Raw genomic sequence first — 18,921 nt, 5'->3', positions numbered from 1 at the left:
GGTCATTTAATTATGTTTTATTGCTTATAATTTATTAAAATTGGCTGTATAAATCAGTATAACTCCTAACCGTCACATTTCTGAAATGTTTATGCTTGCTGATCTACTTGACATTTCAAACACATGATTTAATACCTTACTGATAATACATTCTTAATTTTCTGTGTAATTTTAGGGGGGAGTTACTTTCTGTTCTTTGCACACAACTGATATATTCAGGATTGGTCTTTCCAACCAATACCATCTCTGTCTTCTGGTCTGCTATGTTTTACCACTTCAGAGAAACAAATAATAATATGTTTGGCTTATAAATGAAAGCAAAAATAAAAACAAACAAAAAACCCTTTAAATGTGAGGATACTGTTTTATATGTAATAATTATTTTAAAAACCTAAACCAAAAATTGAATTCATGTGGATTTTTGAATTAGAAGGAACCTTAAAATAATAAATTTGTTCAACAACTGCGTTCTACAAATTATAACTAATATTTACTGAGAATCTACTATTAGGGCAATATTTAGCACTTTTTACACTGCTTAAGTTTTTTTTTTAAGTTTATTTTGAGAGAGAGAGAGAGAGAGAGAGAGGCACACAGGGAGGGGCAGAGAGAGGGGGAGTCTTCGTGCTGTCAGCCCATAGCCCCACGTGGAGCTCCGTCTCACAAACTGTGAGATCAGGGCCTGAGACGAAATCAAGAGTCTGACACTCAACCCAGTGAGCCACCCAGGTGCCCCCATACTGCTTAACTTTGATAACACCGGTGTGAATGAGACGGTGTTTCTGTTATGCCTGTTTTACAGTTGGTGAAACGGAGACCCACGGAGACTGAATATTTATTTTGCCAAGCTAACGTTAACTTTGTCCAACACCAAAACCCCTGATCATCTCAGTTGTGCCACAGTGTGGTCAAAGATGAGAAAACTGAGACAAGAAAAATTCCTGTGATGAACTTCGCCTAACATTATGTGTCATTTGGAGCCTGCATGTTTAGATTCCACTTTTGTTTATATTATTTATGAGGTATAATTTTTTTTTTTTTAGTATAATGCTTCATCCCAACAACAAAGAGAAATAATTAAAAGCAGGAGCCTGGACAGGCGGCTGCAAGAACCGATAGTTTTAACAAAGTGGAGACATAGCACCATTGTGTTGGACACCAATGACAAGGTAGGACTTTTTGAGAAAAACTGTTGACAGTATTGGCATGTTCTTTATTCTTTATACTTTTATCTTTGTCCTTAGGTGGATCTCCTATTTTGGTGACTACTGTTTTATTATATATAGACAGCAGCAATTTATCCTGGAATGGGTTTTGGTTTTGAAGCTTACTGATTTTTGCACAGTGGACTGACTTATCTGTGGCTTAATAATGTATACGTTTGAGCCTAGTAGGTGATAAATACTTTTGATAACCCTTTTTAAAAATCATATATCTGTTACTGTTTATCTTCAGTCTTCCAGAAGTTTTATAGTAAAGACATTAGTTAATTTTCTTCATCCCCTGGAAAGATCGGAATCCCACTCCTCTGTTTCCCTAATTGTTCTCTGCACAAAGGACTTTTATCAACCTGAGAAGTAATGTTCTCTGTTTCAAATAAGGGATAAATTTTGATGCAAACATCAGAATGGAAAAGCCATAATGTTTTTAACTTCCTTGTGAGTTTTCTCTTTATGTTGTATCTTCATTTTGGGGATGGAGTAGGAAATTCATGCGAATTTGTAGAACATCAGCCATACTAATGTAAAAATGAAAGGGCAGTAGTAACACTCTAAAACTAAAAAACTTATTTTAAAAAGATATCTGTCACTGGGGACTCTTTTATTTTATCATAATCAGACTTTTCTTTAGCATAATTAACAGGTTTCCTACGTTTTCAGGTGTGTGAGTGAAAACAGAATGAACTCTCCTAAGGCGTGTTTCTCTATGCCTAGGTACTTTCAGATGTAAATTCCTTTATAAATTATATAAATCAGTCAAAACAAGTTGGTTTTTTGTGTTTGTTTTTTTTAGTGACTTTAATATTTTTGTGAAATTAAATGGAAGGTTTTTTGTGCAGCTGTAGAAACAGTCTACACACATTATGTTTGTAAGATAAACTAATAGCACAACGACGGAAGTAGTAGATCAGTTTGTAATTTATATTTTTTAAGAATATTATGTGATTTGAAAGTAGAGGGCATATCTAAGGAATGAAATTCTGGAACCTGTGCTATTGAAGAATGCTTCAATATTTTAGCATTGGGATTAATGTGAGTAGGTGAGATTCCTAGATATTTTTAATAGAAAAATTTATTTAACTCCAAAAACCAGATTATAATTCATTGTAGACACAAAGCTTGTGTATGTTGTCATATATAATGCTCTAAGGCAAAAGCCATTTTTTAAAAAATTTTTGTTTATTTTTGAGAGCTAGAGAGACAGAGCATGAGTGGGGGAGGGGCAGAGAGAGAGGGAGACACAGAACCTAGAAGCAGGGTCCAGGCTCTGAGCTGTCAGCACAGGGCCCAATGCAGGGCTCGAACTCACAGACCACGAGATAACTTGAGCCAGAGTTAGCCAAAGTTGGCCCAAGTTGGCCCAAGTTGGCCCATTGAGCCACCCAGGTGCCCCAAAAGCCATTGTTGAAACAACCCCACTCCCTCTTCATTCTCGAGTAAAAGGGATGATTACTTTGCAGATGGAGACTTAGTTTCTTACTCTTGTAAAATCTTTTTTGAGATTTATTTTCAGTCTGTTGTTAGAATAACTTGCCTGAAGTTCTTACGACATTCCTTCTTTTTTAATGTTTATTTTCGAGAGAGAGAGAGAGAGAGAGAGAGAAGAGAGAGAGAGACAGAGTAAGAGGGGGACAGAGGATATGAAGTGGGCTCTGTGGTGACAGCAGAGAGCTGAGAGCCCGATGCAGGGCTTGAACTCATGAACCATGAGGTCATGACCTGAGCCGAAGTTGGACACTTTTAACCAACAGAGCCACCCAGTTGCCCCAGACATTTCTTTTTTTACCTGATTGTTTCAGAGTTCTGATAGCCTGATTTTCTTGTGACCAGAGATTTACTTATTTTTGGTAGAAAGGTCTTTTTTTTTAATACCCACACCTTAAACTTTATAAATGAAATCATAGATAATAACTTCAAGTAAGCTTTTCTATTTATTATCACCACCTAGTATATACATTAAGATTTGAGGAACTATGCCAGAACAAACTAGCTGAGTAATGTATGATGAGGGTTAAAGGATGTGTCACTTGAAATGTAATAGAAAGTGGGGTGCTTGGGTGGCTCAGTCAGTTAAGCGTCCCAACTCTTGATCTTGGCTCAGGTCATGATCTCACTCTGTTCATGGGATCAAGCCTCGCTTTGGGCTCTCTGCTGGCAGCTTGGAGCATACTTAGGATTCTCTCTCTCTCTCTCTCTCTCTCTCTCTCTCTCTCTGCACACCCCTCCCCGCCCCTTGCTTGTTCTCTCTCTCAAAATGAATGAATAGACTTTGAAAAGAGGAAAAAAGAAATAATAAAGAAACCTAATACTATGTAGCAAATGTTGTCATGATGACACAAGTCCTAATTCAGATGTCAGACAACTTTGGAGAAGGTAGATGTGTGTATATCTGTGTGTATATGTATATGTGTGGGTGCACTGTTCCTGCCTATGTATGTTTTTTTTACTAAAACCTCATTATAGACATTTAGATATACATGCACATACATTTATAAATATACATAAATAAGTGTAAAACTTTTGTTATAGAATTCTACTTGTACATATATTATTACTTCATTTGCTGTGGTTTTTATTTCTGTAGGACTGATAATGTCATGAAAAAAATCGCAATTACCATTCACTTATTTTTTAGTTTGTGGGTCATCAAATCTATCTTTTCTCTTTTTTTCAAACTCTTAATATTAGACACACAAGAAATTAAAAAGTGAAACATCTGAAGCAGTCAGAAAAATACTTAAGTGAAGCTATACTAGATATGTGTAATTTCTTTTTGTAAAGATACATTTGATATGCTTTTAATGTTTCTTCATTAGTAATATAGGCTTTGAATGTTTGATTTGTAAGATTGTCCCTTCAGGGATTTTCTCTGTAAACTTTCACTACTATCTAGTTTCTCTGTTTACAAACTTTATATGGTATAAACCTGAATATTTTTTTCCAAGTGAATGGATATGGAGTGGATGGTTTTTTTTTTATCGTGTTTTAATACAAATTTCCAGGTTTGCTAACAGTACCTGATTTCATAACCATGGTAGACTGATACAGATGTGAAGATGAATGTGCAAACACATTATTTAGTTTTATAAGAAAACTAATAATAAGTGTTGGCATATGATTTTTCTAATTCTCTTTTCCTAAGATTATTCATAAAGCATTTAGGGGAATGGAAAAAATTAAATGGAGTTTGGCTGTGGGTACCAAAAAGGTTTTTTCAGTCTTGTCTTCTATGAAGAGTCTTGTAAACATCTGTGGTGGAAATCACATAACATGTCTTAATATTGACAAACCAGAATTGCTTTTAAAATACACACCATCGATTTGCTCCTGTTATATATTCTTGTAGGCTTAGACATTAAAACATTTTTTTTCTGGAGAGTTATTAAAGTTTTTTTGTGTGTTTTAAAAAATCTTGTTTATTTCTAGTAATTGAAAGTTAGCTATAAATTACTTTAAAAATATTAATAACCATTTAATTTAATTTACATAGATAACCATTAACCAAAAAAGTTTTCATTCTGGCAGTTGCCACGTTATTCTTGTGACTGTTGCTTGCCTAATCCCGGCTATTCATACCTGCCGTACCAAGAGCCAGTTAGTATGGTGACTAATACATTTTTATCCATAAGTGTTTAGACTTTACCTATTTTAAATGTGGTCAGTTGAAGCTGATACAACATCATGGTATTAAGGCAACATGCATCATTTCTTTTGAGTAATTCTGTATGCAGTATTTAAGTTTAACTATAATTAGAATAAAATATGTCATATTTCATTAACTTTAAGACATCTGTATTTTATAAATCAATACCATACTAGTTTCAGAGCTGAATATAGAAAGAAAATAACTAGGAAGAAAATTTTTTAGCTTCCCTTAATAAGCTCTCCCACTGCGACTAGAGGGAGAAATATAATGCTATAAAATAGAGTAACATTTTTCATTACTTATTTCTTGTAGGAATCTCCAACTGCCTCAAAACCCTGCTTTCCTGAAAATGAATCTTCTCCCTCTTCACCAAAGCACCAAGATACAGTTAGTATGATAGCATATAGTATAATATAGTCCAGTTATTTCAATCCGTTTCAATAAGTTAATTTTCTCTAAGTATAATGTTTAAATATTTCTTTGGCTTCTATTAACTTTCTTTGGTTTTTTAGATAATAATCATAAAATAGGTTTAAATTAAGAATTTAATCATTTTATAGACTTAAAAGCCCCCTTTTTATGCAAAATATGGTATCTTCATGATTAAATAATTTATATACCATATTTGTAAGTGACAAATTTATATTCGGTTTTTTAAAATAAATATAACATCCCTGGAAAATACTGTCAAATTATACTTCACTCTTTTTTCCTCAGGACAGCAGTCCAAAGGTAAGCAGTTTCCCTTCTTCCTAATGAGCACAGACACCACTTTTGTTCTGTGCTGTACAATTCAATGACGGGTCTAAGCCAGAAGAATATTAGAGGTCTGTAACTCAACTTTAAGGTTGCCCTAAACTGAAAACCTCCAGATGACTTCTCTTCAGAGACCTGGTTTGACTTGGATGAAAGTTTACTTAATCTGTGTATTGCAGTCCCTCCTGGTCTTCCCTGTATTGGGCTGATCCTGCTAGACCTCTTCAGTGGCTTCCCTTTTCTTTTAGAGTGAAGATCAACATTTGTAATGAGGACTACAAGACTGAGCATGCTCCAGCCTTACCTCACACTTCTTGTGTCCTCCTTTTCCCTCCTTGCTTGTTTTCCCTCAGCTGCACTGTACTTCTTTCCTCAAAAGAGCCTGCTTTTCAGCTCAAGGTCCTGGCACATGTCATTTCTCTGTCCACTGAACCATTTCTCTCCCACATCTTTGCCTGTTAACGTCCGTTTGTTTGTTCAAGTTCAGTTCCGATTTTGCTTCCTCAGAGAATCTCATTTGAATCTTCTAGATTTGGTCAGATTTCTCTGTAATACTCTTTGTAGCATGTAATTGTATGTTACTTGATTATAGAAAATAAGATAACACTTTTCATTTTTATTTCTTATAGGAACCTCACACCCTCTATTTGTGTTTGTCTTCCCTGCTAGACAAAGAAAAGCTTTATTAGAGCAGTAATAGAGGAGCCCTAGTACTTCTGTGGGTACACAGAGTAGTAGCTTTTCAGTAAATACTTATTGAATGAATAAATAAAACTTTTAAAGCTTTTTAAAAGACAAACTTTTATTGTTACTTCCTTATTTTATGGAACTGTAGTAGACTTACTTATATGATACTTCTGATTTTTTAGAGGCAAAGGCTTCCACAGATGCCATTTTATTTTTGTAACTCTTTCTCCATTCCCTAACTGAATCACATCTTTTATGGTTCATATCACATGTTGTACACAGTTCCTTCTGACATTCATTGTCAGAGTCAGGACTGACTCTTTCAGAGGCCTTGCCAGACTAACCTTAGCATAACAATGGTCTCTTCTTTTTAAAAAAAATTTTTTTTGATGTTTATTTTTCAGAGAGAGTGAGCAAGCAGGGGAGGGGTAGAGAGAGAGGGAGACACAGAATCTGAAGCAGTCTCCAGGCTCTGAGCTGTCAGCACGGAGCCTGACACGGTGCTCAAACCCACAAACTACGAGATCATGACCCGAACTGAATTCAGACGCTGAACTGACTGAGCCACCCAGGCGCCCCATGATCTCTTCTTTTTTTCCTGAATTGCCAAGTCTCTTACTGCATCGAATAGTGTAAATGTTAACTCATGTACCTGTCATCTCCCTACTAAGGTTTTAAACTCCCAAGGGATACATAGTGACTACTTTTTTAGTTTCTATTTTTGATCTTTTGCATTATGTAACATAGTACTGGGTACATAAACATTAAAGATAAAAGTGAACATGACTTTAGTGGTGGTGTCAGGAATTAGTGTATGAATCTAAGGTGTTGTTACCCTAATACTCTTTATTAGCGCATCTAGAAAAAAAAGTAGAAGTCCTTTCTAACTTATTTGAAATACAGGTAATACATAATTATTAAGGAGACCTTTTATAAATTATTTACATTTTGGTAAAAGCGAATCTCTAGGTTAGACTAGAAACACAAATTTGCAAATGTTCCACATAGAGTTAAAAGGACAATTTGCAAATTATTTCCCAAACCATTTACCCCTTTTCTCCAGAGTTCGACAGCAACTAGACCATCCTGGACTCATGGTACCCCCTGATGGCCATCACAGGGAACTGTCTCACCAGTATTTTCCTCTTTGATTCTTTTATCTTCAAGTGAAAAGTTGAATAGGTTTGTTAGTTCTGCGTGACTCCATTCTTTTTTCCACATAATCATACAACTCTTCTTTCCTGTTCTGCAGTACACCTCTTCCAGGCCATCTGGCCCCTTCGCATTGAGGCTTTGCCCTCCTTGACTTTTCCCTTTCTTGGCCCTCCACTCCCTATTCTCAACTTGTGCTTTTTTCCACCAAGTCTTTTTTCCACCAAGCCTGCCTTTCCCACTCTTAATGGGTTAATATGGGTTAATACTCCGTTTTTGTGAGTTAAAATCTGGTTAGTATAACGCCTTAGCAGTAAGAAAAAGAAAGCTACAAATTTAGGAATGAAAATAATACTGTAATCATTGTTAGCTTCCTGATGTCATCTTAAAATCTCTGCAAAGTGCCCATCTATCTCTTCAGACCCTGTTTTGTTTTTATAAAAAGCTTTACTGAAATATAATTCATGTACTGTACAATTTACCTACTTACATGTATAGTTAAATGGTGTTTAGTATATTCAGGTTTGTGTAGCCATCATCACAGTCAATTTTAGAATTTTTTCATCACCTCAGGAAGAAACCACATACTATTAGGTATCATTCCTCTACCTCCACATCTCACCCAGCCCTGAACAACTAGGAATCGCACTTTCCGTCTCCCTAGATTTGCCTATCCTGGACATTTCGTAAGAATGGAGTCATACAATATGTGGTCATTTTTGACAGGCTTTGTTCACTCAGCGTGATATTTTCATTTAACCTCTTCTAATCAAACCAGATTTAAAATTCCATCCCTCAGTATAAATTTTAAACACGTTCATTTTTTTTTCTTGTTTCATTTCCATTCAAATGCATTACTGTTGTTTTTAATGGTCCCTTCAAATCCTTTTTTGAGATATGCCGCATATGCTTTTTAAAAAGATCGGTGTTAATATTTCCGTGCAGTATGAGTACAGTGTGGATTAAATAGGTGTGGGCTGATGCAAGAACCCAGTCTCTTTCCCAGTGTGTCTGTGACAGATGTGCATTTTTTTTAAGTTTTTATTTAAATTTGAGTTAGTTAACTTACAGTATAGTATTAGTTTCAGGTGTACAGTACAGTGATTTAACAATTCCGTGCATCACCTGGTGCTCATCACAACAAGTGCCCCCGTCCTCACACCCACCTCCTTTCTGGGAACCATCAGATTCTTTTCTGTAATTAAGAGCGTGCTCCTTGGGTTGGCATTCTTACAGGCTGGACTCCCTCTCCTCTGTTCTTCCAATTCCTTGTCCCCTAGCTCACATAAGCAGTGCCCTCCTGGCAGTTGTTGTTACTTAGTTCCTGTATCATTGAAAGGGTTTTTTTCCCCCCTCCCTGCTCCTGATAGTAAGTTGGGAATATTCTTACATAAATGTGCATACTTAAAATTGTGTAATTGATGTTTTTGTTAAGAGGCAATAGAGAACTGTTAGAAGTATCAGGCTTGCATGTCTAAGGAGATCTAACCTGTGTTTCATGAAAAAATTACAGTAAAACTTCATATGGTATTTCCCGAGTCTTCATTATACCACAAATGATGAACATTAATACTTTATCAGCTTTGTCTATAGATGAGAATTTTTGGCAGAGTAGGCAAAACTTTCAAACATTATTTTTTAGACATTATTGAGAAAACAGTCCACATCATGTTTATCTCTCATACAAGAAAGATTTATCTGTTTCTAATGGAAATACATTGAGAAAATAGCTGAGGGATAAATTAAGTAGAAATAAATTCTGAATTGGGAATATTTTTTCTTTGGTGTGTATGTGTGTGTGTGTGTTTTGGTTGAAGTAAAATTGTTCTGTCATATACATACAGTGCTTACTAATTTGGATGATTGCTATAGACATCAACTCATGTAGATTAAATTCAGTTGAATATTGGAAACTAAGCAATGAGAAAGTGTTTCCTTTCTTCTACCTGGAAGAATTTTAAGATCAAATTTAACTTCAGCAAAGTGGTTTTGCCTTCAAGGGGTTTGATGATAAAGCTGTGTCACTATTTGACATCAGCTAACTACTATATCTGGTTTGTCCAGAGCCCAACTTACCATCTGATAGTATGTTTAATGAAGCACATACTGAATTTTTTAATGCCACATTAAGGCCAGTTCTATGCATAGAAACATTGACTTTTGAGTAATTTATTAATACAGTTACTGCATTTGTTTTATTTAGTTATTTTTACATTCTGACAAAGGAGGTTAGTATCTTAACTAATTTTCAGGCAGTACTGCTGTAAAATAATACAAAGCAAATAATTTCTTTTTGTAGTATTTATCATTATAGCATTGTATTACTTTCTTTCAATAGGAAGTCATAAATCATTTTCCCAATACTGACTAGTAGTGTTCATGTGGAAACCTAATTTGACAGCAAAGTACTTTATGGCCGCTGTGACTTGAGAAGAAGAAAGGTTTAATTGTAAAGTTACCGAAAATAACCTTACGGAAGTACTAGGAAATTGTATTCCTAACATACTTTAGAACTAAGCATATTACATACTGACTAATCTTTTTTTAAGCTGATTTTTAGAGTACCAGATCATTTTGTCTTAATCATATATAAGAATTTAGATTTTACTGTCTAGATGAGTGATGTGTAAATGGTATTACTCTGTTACATAGGGTCAAGAAAAATATGGATTATTAAACGTAACAAAAATTACTGAAAATGGGAAAAAGGTTCGGTAAGTATAAAAATCATTAATATTCTGACATGTATTATTTGACTGAAATTAAAAGCTATGAATATAGTTATAGTAGAAATGATTAAAAGGTTCATAAGAATTTCAAATAATGTATTTTCTAATATAATGTATGTAGGATTGTCATGAAATGTATGAAAATCTCCCTTTGTCTTGGCATTTTTAAAGGTGGTACTAGATTCAGAGGTGATAAAGCAGAGGATTCTGATCAAGCATTAGCTTTATTTAAACATTTTTTTCAGTAAGTAGTAAGTGCACATGGTAAAAAACAAAGATATGCATAATATTTAGCCAAAAGTCAGTCATCCATCTATGAGTTCCCTTCCCTAGAGGCAACTAGTTAAGTCTAATGAGAAATAGTGTTTTCTTCCAGAGTTAGAAGATATATACATCTGTATATGCATAGATTAATTTTTTAAACAGTCTTTGAAGAGTTTATTTTGGAGATGGTTCTGTTTCGTTCATGTAGAGCTGCCCATTGGTTTTAACTGCTGCAATATTGTGTGGCTGTACCCTAGTTTATTCAACCATTATTTGCAGGTAGGTAAATAGGCCTTGTCTACTGGTAGACATTTAGAATGATTACATTTTTTTTTGCTATTGCAAACAGTATTACACATACATTACATCTTACATAGTTCATTTTGCAAGTATGTAAATATACTTGTAGAATAAATTACAAAAGTGGACTTGCTAAGCCATATGCAGTAGTCATTTTGATAGTGTTCCAAGTTATGCTCTATGGCACTGAATCGGTTCATACCTCTAATAGCAGTGGATTTCTCTGCACCTTTGCCAATTCAATATATTGCCCACTTTTTTGATCTTTGCTAATAGAGATTAGAGAGAAAACGATATTTTTAATTTGTATTATTTTTAATGTGGTAGAATATCATAAGCCACTTGTAGGTCTTTTTGTTGTTGTTGAATTGCTAGTTCATCCCCTTTGTCTGCTTATCTATTGGGTTGCTGGCTTTTTTGGTTAATGTGTAGTAACTCCTAATGAATCAAGGAAATTAACTCTATAAGCTAAGTTGGATTTTCCCCAGTTTTTAAAAACTGCTAAAATGCTGTGATTTTATAGTCAACAGAGATCAGTCTGTTGTGTAAAGAAGAGTTTAAAATTTACATATAGTTGAGTTTTTAAGATTTGCTTTAACTGAACTGTCTTTGTCCCATTTTAGTACTTGGAAGTTTTTCTTTTAAGTGGTCTGAAATAGCTTTACAAATACTGCAATTATTTGTTCCTTCATCTGTTCTTTGGGTGGAGTCACTTGTGAATAGGGTCTTTATTTTTCCTTTTCTCCCTTTTGGGCATGTGTAGTGCAGATAGTTCTTTGGCCACTTTCTCTGTTTTTGTTTTTCCTGTGGTAGTCTTTTAGATTTTCGACTTCTTTTGGAATACTTTTGGTGATTTATGTTTTCTAAGAAAATCATCCATTTCATCTTCAGATTTATTTGTGTGGAGTTGAACAAAATAGTTTTTTTACTTTTGTGTATATCCAGGGTTCTCAAACATTTTGATCTGAGAACCCCTTTAAACTCTTAAAAATTACTGAATACTGCAAAGAACTTTTGTCTATGTAGTTTATAGCTATAGCTATTTACTTTAAGAAATTAAAACTAAGAAATTTTAAGTATTGCAACTCTTAAAACTATAACCCATTATCTGCTAACACAGATTACAAAATTACACATTTTTATGAAGGAAAATACCTGCATTTTCCAACACAAAAAATTTCCCTGAGAGGTGTGGCATTGTTCTACATTTCTGCAAATCTTTGAAATTTGATTTGATGGAAAACAGCTGGATTCTCATCTATGCTGGCAGTCAGTCTGCTGTGACACATTGTTTTGGCTGAAGTATATGAAGAGAATCCTCCCTTTCATATATAAAGCTGGCAAAGGGAGGAGTAGTTTAATATTCTTAGGTTATTGCACATATTTCTCTGCTACACCATAACTCCACAAGTGTTAGTTGCAGTTAGTGAACTTTGCTACTTAGTCACGTCAAAGTCCAACGGTCTGTATTGCACTTTGAATGAGTCTTTACCCATGCATAATTTTGTGGCATCTTGTGGATCATTTGGAAAATACTGGTTCACTAAAGTTTGCTGATTTTTTCAAATGTTGACATATTTTATAATATCAAAGAATCACAAATCTGTAACATCATCAGAAAAATCATTAAGGATTGGAAAATTGTCCACATCACAGTGGTGGGTATGCCAGGCTTTCCCAAATTCTACTTACCCTTTGAAAGCTTTAATTTTTTATTGTCAACAAATACTGTCATTTAAATGACACGCTCACTTCATTTATTTTTGAGATAATGTCTACCTGCCAAATGCTCAAGACTAAATAACCATAGTATGATCATCAGTCTTGTTTTTGTTGTTTTTTTCCAGGAAAAATTTCCTGGGGAAAAAAATTGTGACTAATTCCGCTTGCAGCTCAGTCCCACGAGTGCTTCAGTCTTTGAGACAACTATTGTTAATTCACTATTTAATATTCAATATTCTTAATATGTTTACTAGTTCTATAGTTTTTCTAATTTTGAAAACTAAATTCAAAAAGTTTATTTAAAGTAGAAATACACTAATTTTAGCATTTTTCAGAGGAGGGAATCAGTAGATGATCTCTCTAGAAATAGAAGATTGAGTATAAAATAAATTTACAAATAAAAATAAATCTCTTCAAAATATCTTTAGAGATCCACACAAAACAAAATAATAAAATGAAATGAAAATATAGCAAAAAGATGACACAAGGACTAAACATATGTCAATGTCTATACTCCTCTATTAAAAGAAAAAGATAGATGAAGCACAAAACAAAACCCACCTAAATATTATATATAAAAGAGATACCTGAAAAATGATTCAGAAAAGTTAAAAAAAAAAAAAAGGGCATGTCCAAGATACAAAAAGTAAAGCAAGAATAGGGCTTTTAATAGCAGACATGTTCATTTCGGAGGGGGGCAGGGGGAAGGAAAGCATTAAGCATCACAAAGATGGGGACTTAAGATGATAAAAACTGTGGATAAATCCACAATAAAGATCTAATCATTAGGAATAGCCATTCACCAAGTAAGTAGCATTAACTACCATAAACAAAAACACCAGGAAATAAAAGGAAAATTAGATAGAAACTTAGTAGTAGTAAACTTTATTTTACTTTTAATCCATGAAGTTCAAGTATACATAAAAACTAATAAAGTAGGTCTAATTGGTATGTATTGAGTTCTGCATTCTGAAAAAGGAAAATAAATCTTTTTAGTACCCATAGAATTTTCACAAAACCGTCAGTATGTTTGGCAGTAAGGTAGGCCTTCATAAATTTCTGTAGTAGACCTATTTGACATTCATTTTAGCCTGCCAGCAGTTGAATTTCCTTATAAGGTAAATATTGCTTGTCTTTGGAATGTGGGTTGAGGGAGAAGAAATAGGGACTTTTCTCTTTATACATTTTTTTCTTCATGCATTTTATATTTAGAGTTTTATATATGTGTTAATTTTGTAATTTAGGACAATTTAAAAAAACCCTCATCTTAGTAACCTCATTGATCAATGAGTATGTAATTTATTGTATACTTGTAATGTATCTAGTATCTATCACTTACATTGTGTAGCCTTATTAGGGGAAGGGAGAATACTAAGAAATATAAAACAATATGTATCTATAAAGAATTAGGTGAAGGGGTCATGTTTGCCTAATTTTTAACCATGGGTAATTCTTGCCAAATAAAGGGTTCAGTTCGTGTTACTTCAAAATAAATTCATACCCTTGATCACAGGTGTGCTGGATTAGTCCATGAGAACTTAATTAGGTATATAGTTATTCTGATAACTTCTATCTCTATTAGCTTCATTTATTTGGGGCATTATATCCTCAGTAAATACAATTAGAATGTCAATAATGAGTATACATTGTGGAAAACATTGTTAAGTAGGTTTTAATATTTTAAATGCAGTTGGAAAAACTAAGTAGCAAAGTTTTAGTTGGTCATATTTATAATTACAGAAAGAACTGGTTGTCTTCTTGGGCCGTGTTGCAAGGTTCATCTTTACTCTTTACCAAAACTCAAGGAAGCAGCACAAGTTGGGTAAGTATTTCTTCTCTTTGAGGGCTTTATACATTTAAATTTTGTGGAAGGTATTTTACCTGAATTTCATGTAGTATTTCAAAGTCCTTCTAGCTACAGCTGGTATGCAAATAAAAGTAAATGAAATTTTTAAAAAGATGCATTTTGACTCATAACAAGAGGGCTAATTAGAAGTCTGATAAGTTGTATTATTTAAATCATCAAAGTCTGTTGTATCCATTGGACTGAAAGGTCAGCTTATTACTTGGACATAATAGAACAAAATATATCTCTTTATTCATCTCCAGGATGTTATAGGTTGTCCGAAAGCAGAGCATTCCAATGAAACTTCATAAAGCAAAGAAGCAATTACCATCAATTTATATAGAAAAATTTTTGAGCATTTTCATCCCTCCCCCCACCCACCCCCCACCCCTCTTTTAGGCTTTTCTGATACCTTAGGAAATATCTTGCTAATGGATGCACAAACGAGCTAAAGCACAGATGCTTACACAGTCAAAACCATGGTGGATTGATGCTCAGGTGCTAGTGTGGGTCCCTGAGAGGGAGCTTGGGGTGTGAGTTTGTCTCCACAATTGCTCACTGACAACAAATGTCCAACGCTATTTTCACTCTTCACCTTTTTTTTTTTTTAATTTTTTTTTCAACGTTTATTTATTTTTGAGACAGAGACAGAGCATGAACAGGGGAGGGGCAGAGAGAGAGGGAGACACAGAATCTGAAACAGGCCTCAGGCTCTGAGTGGTCAGCACAGAGCCCGACGGGGCTCGAACTCACGGGCCGTGAGATCATGACCTGAGCTGAAGTCGGACGCTTAACCGACCAAGCCACCCAGGCGCCCCCCTCTTCACCTTTTTTAATGAAAGTGCAAATACTCATCAGATTTGTTTTGGTTAACAAAAACAGGTACTAATGTAGGTCTTTTGTAAAAAGCAAAGTGGTGTAAAACTTCCAAAAAGCAGGGGACACCTGTAAAAACTTTCTTATGCTTTGTGGTTTTGCCAGTTCAGATGTTTACTCAGAAAATAAACAGTAATGTGTCAAGCCCCACCTTGAATTGTGATCTGATCCTTGGATTACTAGTCAGTGATTACATATCTGTGTATGTCAGCCAGCATTTAGAAGAATAAGTAAATGTCCCATTACTTGTGGGATTTTTGAGGTTTTTTGTATATCTGAGTGTTTGCTATTATTACCCCTCAGTTAATTTGTAATAGAAATATTAAAAATTACAGTTTGTGACATAATAGTTAACACTTTTTGAATGCTTAATATGTATCAGGTACTCCTTTAAGGGCAGAAGATTATGCATATATTATTACCCTTTTAAGTCTGAGATAGCTACTGTTTATCATCCCCTCTTCCCCTGTTGTAGATGAGAAAATGAGGTGTGAAACAGTTAAGGAGCTTGCTGAAGGTCATATAGCTAGCTACTAAGTGGCAGAACTAGGTGGCATTTTGTCTCCAAAGTCCACCCTCAGAATATTTCCAAAAATTTTTGGTAATTGAATTTGAAAAGTCAAGCTTAAATAAAATTTAAAATGAAATCAATCTAATGTCTTTAGTCTGCTCTATATCCTACCTTAACCAGTATTTTCTTATATTTACTGTTGCTTTAAAATTAACAGGACTTATGGACCTTAAGAAAAAGAAATCCATTTATAAAATTCAAGCAAATTCTACTCATTTACATTTATAATGCAGCCATTTAACATATTGCTCAGAACCAGGAATGCATAGAACATGTTAGAACTCTGATATGGCAACAACCCCAAAATCCTCTGGATTGGGCACTAATATGAACATTCTAGAATGTTTCTTCTGTTTTGTTCACCAGTTTTTTGGTTTGCTTCATTGTTTAACCAGAATGGTGGAACAGACCTGTGATCTGCTTTCCATATTTAAAGATTGAAATTTATCTTAAAGTAAATGGATAATTATGTGTTTCTCCTTTTTTTCTCTGAGGTAAAGCATATGGTACTTTTTGTTTGTGCTAATGCATTTCTAGAGGGTTATGCAATTCTTCTTCCTGCTTGTGGCTCAAGCTTTCTTTGAAATCAAGTGCAGGAAATGAATGCAAGAAGAGGAATGGAGAAGCAATTAGAGATTAATAAGTAATAAAAAAGTACCTAAAGAAAGCCGAGTAATGGTTGTTTGATAATTTCTGATACTTAAAGATTGGAGGTTGTGTTATGTGCAGATAAAGTAGAGAACATTGTGGTAAGAGGTGTCATTTAGCTAGGCAGATTTGTATGTTATTTAAAGAAAATGAAAACTTTTTTAAATTTAAAGATGTTAAGTGAATACCTCAGCTCATGATCATCAGTACAGGCTGGTTGCATTTTACTTAAGGTTTTCACTCTTGAAGATCTTACATAATTCAGAGCTCATAATTAAATCTAATCTTGACAAAGGATGTGAGGTATTTCTGTTCATCAGCTAAAGTTGTGTTACTGTATTACCATGTGGCAATAACGGAAACAGTGTAAAATTCAGTGAGCCAGCCAATTTTGAAACTGTAGAATTCTTAATTTATTTTTAAGTTTAGGGATTCACTATTTGAACTACTGCCTTTAAATGAAATTTTATTAATGTATTTTGAATTATAGAATATATTGTAATCATTTCAAATTGGTATAATTAAATAAAACTAAACAGATGTGAGATGATAAAATGCTTGGATTTGCAGTTAATTCTTAATTTTTATTTTATGGCAAATTTAAAAATCAGACTTTCTTTCCATATGTAACATTTATGAAGTGAATGAAAACTAATTTAAATGGGCTAAGTAAAAGCAAGTCAAGATGATTCAAATAAAAAGTATATGAGTGTGTACAATATATTTTGGCACGTACAACATTCATAAATATTAAAAAATTGGTGAAATATGTGAAAGGCTTCTTAATTAACTCTGTAATTAGGATTGTTAAAAAGGATTTGAAAAAATCACAGCTTTGTTTCTCTGCTCAGTCACCGAGTAGATCTATTGTAGGTAAAATGTATCCTGTTTATATAATGAAATCACACCTTACCTGAGGATGAGATTCTAAGGCTAGATATAAGCCAAAAAGACAAAAATCACTTGTAGTGAAAATGTCCTTGAGTATCTCTTAGAAAGGTGTTAGTTAGAAGTTGGTCTCTAGCAGAGATATTTTCTGCCTTTGATGTTGGAAGATTGCTTGCCCTCCACTTGGTTTATGTTAAGGGGCTAGTTGGTCCCCAGACCAGTTGGTTCTTTAAAAATTAGTTTCACAATTAGTGCAAAAACCTATACCTAGATCTACTTGAAAAAAGAGCAGGTTCAAATCTTATGCTCACTCCAGGGCATATACTCATTGATTGAAGGCTGAACAAAATCACTCACACTATTTGAAATTGTTTTTTGTTTTAATTAATTCATACTTAGCATTTATTTTTGGTTCCATGGATAGTTAATATTAAGTAAACAAAACATACATATGCACCATGCAACTCCACTATATAAGATAAATTTTACATAGGTGGTACATGATCCAGTGAGCCTTTCTTTCCCCTTTAGGATATATTCCAGTTTTCTGTATAATTAGTTATCCACTGGATTGTGATATCAATAACATAAATTATACTTGTTTTTTTTCTTACTTCATTTCACCTGATCTGTTCAACAGACCTTAAAGCCTATTTTGTTCTGGGCATTGTGTTAAGTTTGGGGAGTTACGAGTAAGTAACATGGTCTTTATCCTCATGACTTACACTATAATGGGGAAGACTGACAAGTGCACAGTTATAATGTGACATGACATGTATTGTGCTACCTTTCGGGATATCATTCATCATATTCCTTGAGTATTATAAAAATCACCCCACAGATATTAGTAATTATTCAAATTTATTTATATGTGCTTTTAAATATCTAAAAATTGTCATTTTGGGGGGCAGATAATTCTTTGTTGTGGGGGCTCTCCTGTAAATTTTGTGGTATTTAGCAGAAGATAGTAGCATCCTCACCTCCAGGTGTGACAACCACAAATGTCTCCAGACATTGCCAGATGTCCCCTGGGGGACAGAATTGCCTGTGGTTGAGAACCACTTGTCCTAAAGGAAGAGAAGGCAAACTGGATGGTAGGGCCACTGGGGGACATTGCCCAGCAGGTTGCAAGGAGGAAGCTCCCAGATTCAGGGGCTGCTGGGTAAGATGGTGGTGGGCCAGATGTGACTCCCGTCTGTGACCCTTCAGGTCTTCTGTTGTGAATACAGACGAAGATGTTTAATGTAATTTCTGTTTAATGTAATTTCTATAAAGCATTCACCTTAAAAATAAAGCATGAACTTACATAGTAACAGAGTCAGAAAATAATTCTGGGATATAAATGCTTAGTGTAATGTTTAATGTAATTTCTGTTTAATGTAATTTCTATAAAGCATTCATGTTAAAAATAAAGCATGAACTTACATAGTAACAGAATCAGAAAATAATTCTGAGATATAAATGCTAGGGCCTTTGCAAAATATTTGGAAGTTAAGCTTTGTGTTGTGTCTGCTTGTGGAATTGTATTTTTGTCCCATTTGTTTCCATATGCTTTTCTCTTATGTGTCATTTTGCCGTTGTGCATTATTATGACATCATCACTTTCTTCCCTTTTT

General features: G+C 34.2%; 1 protein-coding gene across 4 annotated transcripts in view; it reads left to right on the top strand.

The window, feature by feature from the left end:
• Nucleotides 1-18,921, top strand: part of ARHGAP12 (Rho GTPase activating protein 12) — a 121,766-nt gene that overhangs the window by 84,453 nt on the left and 18,392 nt on the right. For all 4 annotated transcript variants that reach the window (XM_042945257.1, XM_042945256.1, XM_042945254.1 and 1 more), the window contains 4 exons: nucleotides 1,044-1,169; nucleotides 5,179-5,253; nucleotides 10,114-10,175; nucleotides 14,217-14,298. In XM_042945257.1, the coding sequence (XP_042801191.1) occupies nucleotides 1,044-1,169; nucleotides 5,179-5,253; nucleotides 10,114-10,175; nucleotides 14,217-14,298 (345 nt within the window). The remainder of the gene's footprint in view (nucleotides 1-1,043; nucleotides 1,170-5,178; nucleotides 5,254-10,113; nucleotides 10,176-14,216; nucleotides 14,299-18,921) is intronic.

Source organism: Panthera leo, chromosome B4 (genome assembly GCF_018350215.1).
Source record: "Panthera leo isolate Ple1 chromosome B4, P.leo_Ple1_pat1.1, whole genome shotgun sequence".
NCBI lineage: Eukaryota > Metazoa > Chordata > Mammalia > Carnivora > Felidae > Panthera > Panthera leo.
This window is presented reverse-complemented; position numbering and strand designations above follow the sequence as displayed.